We start from the raw sequence: 8,917 nt of genomic DNA, 5'->3' as shown, positions 1-8,917 counted from the left end.
AAAACCCAACCCCATGGCAGATTAGAATTCTGAGTCCAAATTCCAGGGCTGTTCCATTTAACATGTATATCTTGCTTGTTCACAAGGCAGCACAGACACTCAAAGTATGCAATACATGAGAGAGTGGACTTCAAGGTCTCCAGAAAATACTTCATCTGCTCCTAACCTTTGCAGATTACACATAACAGGCATTACAGACACAACGTGCTAAGACATAAAGTATTTCAGGTAAGCTTTTATGCCTTAAACAGCATGCCTTTCCTCACTCCCCCTCAAACATGGTTTGAAGGTGAAAGGCTTAGAGAGAGGAAATACCATATTATTTCCATGGCTAAGATTCTGCAGTCAAATTTGGGATAATATGGTAAAAGACTTCATTAGCACTCTCTCAGAATGACTTGTATAACTTGCTTGTAGCTTTGCCAGTTATGAGTAATGCAACAATCACTGAGATACACCAACACCACCTTTGTACCACATTTCCTGATGTCTACTGGACTTGGCCTTCTTGTAAGCAATCCCATCGTCTTCAGCCAAGCATGAGGCAGGTCCATGCAGCCCGTGAGATGCCGCACCTTTCACCCACTCCTCACTTCATGGAAATTCTCCTTTTCAGTTTTGATGCTCTATGACTGCTCTGAGCACAGCAGATCTGCAGAGTGGCTGCTCAGCAAAATCTATTGTCCCTAATCTTCTTCTTATGAACCCAATGGTTAACCATCTCCCCCTGACAGCACAAAACTAAACAAAGATAATTCATACTGGGTGGCACCCCGATACAGCATCTGTGTGGATACAGCTCCACAATCATTAAAACCAGGTCTACACATTGCTGGATCACCCAGAAGTACAGATTTCATCGGGATCAGACCAAGGCACACGATCATGCTTCTGCTGAATGAGCCAGAGCGCGCAATATGGAGCCAACGCCAATCTTACGCTGGCCGTACGCCAGGCGCAAGGGTGCAGACGATACCTGATCTGGCTGGAGTTGTGTACAGTGATACCTGATCCAGCATAAAGTCTGCTAGTAAAAAGTTAACCTGTCAAAAACTCCTTGAATTAACTCAAGCAGGCAGAGTGAATGAATACCACCAGGTCAGCACTTCACATCACGCGGCCGCCCCATTTTTGAGCCAATAATAGGAGCTGTACTGCTTGCTTTCCTGTGGTGCCAAACCACAGCCTGATGTCGAGAGTGATGCTTATATGCACAGGGATCTCATTGCAGGACCAGGGCCTCAGAGCCCTTCAACTCGCCTTGCCTCCCACTTAAAGTTAGAAGGGAAATAAAAAAGCAGAACGAAATCTAAGTAGTCAACAGAGTCTACTAATGCAGAATCTGTACACGAAGATAGAGCTACGGGTGTTTCTGTAGCAGGTAAATTTAGATTATGATAAAAATAGATCCTATTCCTTCAGGTTAATGAAAACCTCACTACAGAAAACACATCAGTAACTAGGATGATTTTGGTAGAATTTTAGTAATCCAAACTGCATTAAAAATGCACGCTGTTGTTTTGAACAAATGTGAACATTCCTTTGGCACAGAAAGGCAGTCCTGCTCTTTGAAACTGTTTTGAAAAGCCTTACCTGATCTCTGGTAGAACTTAGTCCATTTTTAACACTGCTGCAACACTTTCCAGTGTTGAAACATGCACAGTTACCATTACACAAGGCTACAGACATATAGGAAATGGGAATTTCAAACATTCTTTCTTGAAATTGCTGGAAATCAATGGAAATTGCTTGGTTTATGTGAGTACTTCAACTGTTTTCAGAGCTAGCTAAATGAGACCATTAGCAGAAAGCCATTTTCAGAAGTTTTTCCATTTTCCATTGCGGAGGCCCTAAAATGGTCCCCCCAGAGGTCTATCAACCTTGACGGCTACCCATGTATGTGAGCTACCTACACCCATGCTCCTATTGCTCTGGTAGGGATGCCTAGACAGGATGTTCCCAAATAGTGGTCCTCAGGGCCATCACATGGTCTAAAGGCCAAGCCACAGGTCACAACAGCCTGCACTCTGAAGGGCACAAGCAAGGCTGCAGCCCGCTTTCTGCCTCTCCTACTATGCAGCATCATGAGCCAGTGTCCCTCCTCACCGGGCTCCCCTGCCTTGCTGCGGGGTTTGTTCACCAGCGGGCCCTTCGCAAACCCCAACACCACCATGGGTTCTTGGGGAGTGGGTGAGGCAGGAGGCCTGAAGCGGGCTGGCCTGGCTGGACCGTGGTGAGGGGCTGGCTGACGCGGGGCTGCTATCTGCGGTGCGTTCCTCGCCCAGGCGGGGACGAGGCATCCGAGGGTGACAAGGCAGCGCCCAGCCACGGCTTCTCTACACCGACAGGGAGGGAAGGGCGCTCGCTATGTGCTCCGGCGGCTCTCGGAGGGTGCCTTGGGCGGAGGCCCGCTCTCTCCAGGCGGCCACGGCGCGCAGCAGGGTGCCGCCACGGCGCACCAACGGTTAACGGCGGGGAGCTGCGAATGGGCCGCGCTGTTTCCAGGGCGACGGCTCGGAGTGTTCCGGATCGTACCATTGCGCAAGCGGCGCGGGGGGGTGACGGGGCGAACGACGGGAGAAGTGGCGCTGCCGCCGCCAGGCCCGGCCCCGCGCCGCCTCCTCTCACTCTCTCTCTCTCCCTCCTCCTTCCCCCCCGCCTCTCCTCCTCCCCCTCCCGCCCGGCCGGAGCGCGGCGCCGGGGCCCAGCAGCGAGCGGCGCGCGGCGGAGCGGAGCAAGCGGCCGGCGGCGGCCGGGCCCGGAGCGGCGGAGTCGGTACCGGCGGCGGGGCGGGCCGGGCCGGGCCGGCGCGACTCCCTGCCCTCGCTGGCTTCTCGCCGCAGCGGGATGTGGGCGGCCCGGGGCCGCGGGCTGTGAGCAGCGGCAGCGCGGAGACAAAGGGAGGCGGTGGGGCTTGGCGGCCGGCACCAGGGACGGAGAGCGGGGACCGCCGCCGCCGCCGGGGCGCACCCGCCCGCCCGCCGGGAGGCGGCACGATGCGGCACGGGGCGGCGCGGCGGCAGCAGCGCGGCGGCAGCAGCGGCGCGGCCCGCCCGGCGCGGCGGTAGAAGCAGCGGCGGCCGCAGGGCTTGGGGCCGGGCCGGGCCGGCGGTCGCGCAGCAGCGTCTCCCGCGGGCCGGGCCGGGCCGCGCCGCCCGGACCGGGCCGGCGATGTGAGGGGCGGCGGCGGCGGCGAGGAGGAGCGCGGTACGGCGCGGAGCAGAGCGGAAGGCGGGCGGGCCCCGAACGGAAGCGGGCCGGGCCCGGCGGCGAGGAGGAGCGCGGCGCCGGCGGGGGCGGCCGGGCGCGGGCGTGCGATGGAAACGCACATCTCGTGCCTGTTCCCCGAGCTGCTGGCCATGATCTTCGGGTACCTGGAGGTGCGGGACAAGGGCCGCGCGGCGCAGGTGTGCACGGCCTGGCGGGACGCCGCCTACCACCGCTCGGTGTGGCGGGGCGTGGAGGCCAAGCTGCACCTGCGCCGCGCCAACCCCTCGCTCTTCCCCAGCCTGGCGGCGCGGGGCATCCGGCGGGTGCAGATCCTGTCGCTGCGGCGCAGCCTGAGCTACGTGATCCAGGGCATGGCGGACATCGAGAGCCTCAACCTCAGCGGCTGCTACAACCTCACCGACAACGGGCTGGGCCACGCCTTCGTGGCGGAGATCAGCTCCCTGCGCTCGCTCAACCTGAGCCTCTGCAAGCAGATCACGGACAGCAGCCTGGGACGCATCGCCCAGTACCTCAAGGGCCTCGAGGTGCTCGAGCTGGGGGGCTGCAGCAACATCACCAACACCGGGCTCCTCCTCATCGCCTGGGGCCTGCAGCGCCTCAAGAGCCTCAACCTGCGATCCTGCCGGCACCTCTCTGACGTGGGCATCGGGCACCTGGCGGGCATGACGCGCAGCGCGGCAGAGGGCTGCCTGGGCCTGGAGCAGCTCACGCTGCAGGACTGCCAGAAGCTCAGCGACCTCTCGCTAAAGCACCTGGCCCGCGGGCTGGGCCGCCTCCGCCAGCTCAACCTCAGCTTCTGCGGGGGCATTTCGGACGCGGGGCTGCTGCACCTGTCGCACATGAGCAGCCTGCGCAGCCTCAACCTCCGCTCCTGTGACAACATCAGCGACACGGGCATCATGCATCTGGCCATGGGCAGCCTGCGGCTGTCCGGCCTAGACGTCTCCTTCTGCGACAAGGTGGGGGACCAGAGCCTAGCCTACATCGCACAGGGCCTGGATGGGCTGCGTTCCCTCTCCCTCTGCTCCTGCCACATTAGCGATGAGGGCATCAACCGCATGGTGCGACAGATGCACGGGCTTCGCACCCTCAACATTGGCCAGTGTGTCCGCATCACTGACAAGGGCCTGGAGCTCATTGCCGAACACCTCAGCCAGCTCACGGGCATTGATCTCTATGGCTGCACCCGCATTACCAAGCGGGGCTTGGAGCGCATCACCCAGCTGCCCTGCCTCAAGGTGCTCAACCTGGGACTTTGGGAAATGACTGAGAGCGAGAAGGTCAGGTGAGAGGAGGGGGGTGCCCTGAGACCTCCATCTCTTCTGGAGGGACTCACTGACTGACTGACTGCTGCAATGGAGGAGAGAAAGAGAGAGAGGGGCACGCACAGAGCCATGCTACCCACGCACCCTGGCACCAGAGGGAGGAATGTAGAGAAAGAGAGTATATCCTCAGCCCTTCTGTGTGCTGCCTGCCTACCCTTGCTCTGGAGGAGGAGGAGGAAGGGGGGGGGGGGGGGCAGGAGAAGACAGAGAAAGCACCTATCCTTTTTCCAGGTCATGCCTCCAGCTCCACACTGGGGAGACAGAGTTCCCCCTTCCCCCACAGCATCCTTCCCTGCAGAAGAGGTAGAAGCCCATACTCTTATGCACTGGGGCTAGAGACACCCCTCTTTATCCCCACTCCCTGATTCCATCCCCTCGTGCACTAAGGATGGATAAAGAAAGACCCTTGTTCTGCCATGTATTCAGAATAGATTATTTTTGGTTTATATAAAGGAGAGTGGGAATGGAGATGGGAACAACAACAGCAGGAAAGGTTTCCTAGCTACACTTATGTACCCAGCCACCCAGTCATCCTGCACTAGGCACAGACACAGCTTTTGGTAAAATAACCATTCCACCTCTGCGCTTGCCCCTCCCCTGTCAACTGGGAATTGTGACAGAAATACTGCTCCCTAGGTACATTGATTTTTTTTTTAATTATTTTTTTGTTTTTAAAAATCTGTTTTCAATCTCCAGTTCCATGTTATTCTCTGCTGTGGGTGGATACAACCTTCCACTATTCCAGTTCTCCACTGCACTGAGATTAGGCATAGCTACAGCCTCTCCTTTTGTCTGTATGTTTCTGTGTCACCCTGCACTATGGTTAATGGAAAAGCCTAGGCACTCCATTCTCTCTCCCCATATCTCTCTAGAGGTGAAGATACCATATCCTCCTTCTCCTGTCTCTGTGGGGACTGGACATGGACTCCAGTTTCTTAAGCCTTCCCATGCACTGGGGGACACAGAGTCACCAGGCTCATTTTACCTTTCTTCATTCTGTTTTTCTCCCCTCCTTTTTCTTGGCAACAGGGATAGACATATCCAACTACATACCCATTCCTCTTTGGGTCGGGGTGAGTGGGTAGAAGGGGTTGTTAGCTCCCTTGCTACCCAGGGGACATGAGGAAGAATCTCCAGCTTCATTTCTGCTTCATTTGAGATACTGTGACCTGTTTTTATTTTGAAATGCATAAAAAAAATTACAGCTACAAAAACAGCCTCTTACTCTCCCATCTATCCCTTGCTTATGTCCTGTAACTGATCCCAGTTTTCCTCACTCATTCTCCTCTTTACAGTATTCATTTTCATACATGGTTTTATTTTTAAAGACATATGAAGTTGCTGTTCTTGTGGATTTTTAAGTACATTTTTTTTCTGCTGAATATATTCTATATATATAAATATATATATGATGTCTGGCTACCTCGTTTTAATTTGTTACTTTTGTTTTTCCCCCCTCTTCAGAAGCCCTGGAATTCTTACAGGAATGAGATTTTAAGACTGAAACATTTTTGTGCCTAGACTGGAATAATGCCCCTTGGGTTTGTTCTTCTATTTTACCCCCCCTTTTTTTTTTTTCTCTTTAGTTTTTGTTTTTAAGCTCACCTTACTGTGTCCTACCTTCACATTCTGGTTGTGCCTCTCCCTCCCTCTTCACTGGGGACTGGGGACCCAAACTCTGCTTCTGCATTTTTACTCTTCTAGACAGACATATAACGTGAGAATCCACGCTGAGGATTGGGCTACTGTTAAAAGAAATGTGTAAGATGCAAGTTTGTTTGTTTGGGGTTTTTTAATAATTATATATAGAGATATATGCAAATGCTTTCCCCTCCCAGATCACCTACAAAAGGTGGCCATGCCAGGCTTCCTGTTTGTAGGTGGAGAGGAATAGAGCTGGCCTACAGGCCCTGAGGCTGCAATGTGAAGGGGAGGAGACTGAAGTTCATCTGTCTTATCTCTGTTCTGTCAATAAAATGGAGCTGGGTCTTTTTTTTTTTTCTTCATTATTATTTTAAAGCCGAAGAGTAAGTGCAGTTTTTTGTTTGTTGTTTTATTTTTTTTTTTTAAGAAAAATATCTTGGCTTTTTTTTTTTCCCCTCATCTGTTCAAAATCTCAAATCCTCCACAGTAACAGGCCAGACCATGGAGTTAACGCAAACCCAGAGACCCCTATGGATTAATTGTACTGTTTGTGAATTTGTATAAAAAATAACAAAGATCCTCTTAAAACATTTTATATTCTTACAGTAAAAGGTTAAACATATTTATATAATAAAAGAGGAAATATGAAGTATGTTTTTGAAAAAAAAAAAAAGCTGTATCTGTGTTGTCTGTGCTTTTTGAAGACATGTACCTATTATCTATCTATCTGTTGGGTTTGGTAAGTATGCTGTGCAGCTTGGGCTTTGGTGCTGCTCGCTCTCTTTCCAATGAGTGATGGAGGAAGAGAAGGAAGGGAGAGAACCTGGTGCCTCCTGTGCAGGATGCTGAGAAACAAAGCATCACATCACAAAGAGTTTGTAAGGAACGGGTTTGGTAGCACCAGGCTTGTCTGCAAGGGCACTTGGGGCATCTGTGTAGGAGAAGCAGAGTTCAGCTGCTCATTGGTGTGAAGCGTCAGCTCAGTTTGAGGTCAGACAAACCAAAAGTGCTGAAGCTTGCTAGCAACTGAATCAAGTATCCTGTGGCAGAGGGAGACTTTTGGGAAGGGGGAGACACAGGCTGTGTTTTTAAAGCCCCAGGTAGATAGCAAAGGGGTTTTTTGAGATTTAAATTGAGGCCCACCCTGGGTGGAAGACCCATCAAATAAAAACATTTCCCAGCAGTGACAGCCACCAAATACTTTGGCCCTTGCCAGCATATGAGGACCTGGGAAGGGCCAAAATGTTTTTGGTTGGTTTCCACTGCCCAGGCACAGATTAAAGAGGAAGTGAAGTGGGAACATGTTTAAAAAAAAAAAAGTTTGAATCATTAAGGTGCCCTTTGTCCTATGCCATAATCATTCTCCTCAATGTATGACTTTTAACCCAGTGGGCTCCCTTTTTAGCCTTCCACGATGTGGGGTTTTTTTTATTGTTGGAGATGGAGCTTAAAACACTGTTTATAGGGTAGCGACAAAGCTCGTCTCCCCCAGCCCGGCGGCAGGGCTCCCCCAGCCCGCTGCCCCCTTCCTGCCTCCAAGGAGGCGGAATGCGAAATGGTGGAAGAAGCCGGAGCCATTGTTCAGGAAAGTTAAAAGAGGAGCTGTCCTTGCTTGCTTGCTCAGTCATGCATACTCAATCTGGCCGGGCCGGGTCCCTATGGAAAGGAGGAGGGCGATTCTTCCCCTCTTTTTAACATTCCTCTCCAGGCCTGGCTGTATTTAAGCTGCTTTCCTCCACGCCGAGGGGGAGGGAGGGGGATGGTCTGAAGTTCCTCTACATTTGCATTTTAAGCACTTCCAGCGCTGAGCCCGGCGACTCTGTTCCCCCCGCACTGCCCTGCTCCAGCAGCTCTCGCTGCGGTGCTGCTCCAGGTGGGTCGGATGCCCTACTAACGGAGGTCTGGTCCCCTCTGTGTCCCGGGGGCTTAGCCTCTGCCTCCACAGGTATTTTGGGTTGAGGCTGGACCGGGCATACTTCTTTGTTGTCAGCTCTAACTACCTCACCTTTATGTCAGTGCTGCATTTGGAAAGGGAAAAACAGTGCCCAACTCCATCCCTCTTAAAAGGAGATGCTATCTCCTCCACAGCCCAAGGACCTGGACTATTTCAAGGTTTGGACTTTGGGGGGCATGTGTTGGTTTCCCCCTCCCCCCCCTTTTTTCCAAGACTTCCAAGCTTTCTGCTGGGAGTCCATCACAAAAGCTGCATTGTTTGCTATAGGGAAAGCCACCGCAATTGGATCTAATTGAGCCTGATGCTATATCCATCTTCCTTTGCTTGGAGGGAGGTGTGGGGTCTGTCTTTCCCATGTCAAGAAAAAAGTAACTTCTTGACCTAAAAAGAAGATGTATGTATGAATGTTATAAACAACAGGAATTCCAGATCAGGTTCCCATTACCGCTGAAAATGTAAATGTTCCTGGGGTAGGCCACAGTTTCAGCCAGGGGTTGGGAATGATGAATCTTTCATAAGGTAGGTTAATTTCTGCTGGATTTGAACAATAATGGCATCTCTTATTAAGCCTCATGTTCACATGGATAATGGTGGGACACCTATGTCATAATGCGTGTGCTCACAAGTTCTGTAATCAGAAATAGGACAGGATTCCTCTCCACCCCCTGTTAAAAAAATGCCCGAACTAGTTCTCCCCACTTAAAACCAAGCCAAAAGCATTGCCCACATGGCCCAGCATACTCTTTAAGGGAAATCCAAGCCA

General features: G+C 52.4%; 1 protein-coding gene across 1 annotated transcript; it reads left to right on the top strand.

Annotated features, from left to right (window-relative positions):
* Nucleotides 1-3,183: 3,183 nt before the first annotated feature.
* Nucleotides 3,184-6,678, top strand: FBXL14 (F-box and leucine rich repeat protein 14). Its single transcript, XM_080634391.1, has one exon. It carries the CDS (start codon nucleotides 3,318-3,320, stop codon nucleotides 4,518-4,520), a length of 1,203 nt encoding a protein of 400 aa, XP_080490517.1. The 5' UTR covers nucleotides 3,184-3,317; the 3' UTR covers nucleotides 4,521-6,678.
* Nucleotides 6,679-8,917: the final 2,239 nt, after the last annotated feature.

Source organism: Psittacula echo (genome assembly GCF_963264785.1).
Source record: "Psittacula echo genome assembly, chromosome: 1".
Classification (NCBI taxonomy): Eukaryota; Metazoa; Chordata; class Aves; order Psittaciformes; family Psittacidae; genus Psittacula; species Psittacula echo.
The sequence above is the reverse complement of the archived record's forward strand: the minus strand, read 5'-3'. Positions and strand labels throughout refer to the sequence as shown.

What these genes read in the sequence shown, in the direction of transcription:
- FBXL14 (XM_080634391.1), top strand. Translation starts at nt 3,318, where the DNA reads ATGGAAACGCACATCTCGTGCCTGTTCCCCGAGCTGCTGGCCATGATC.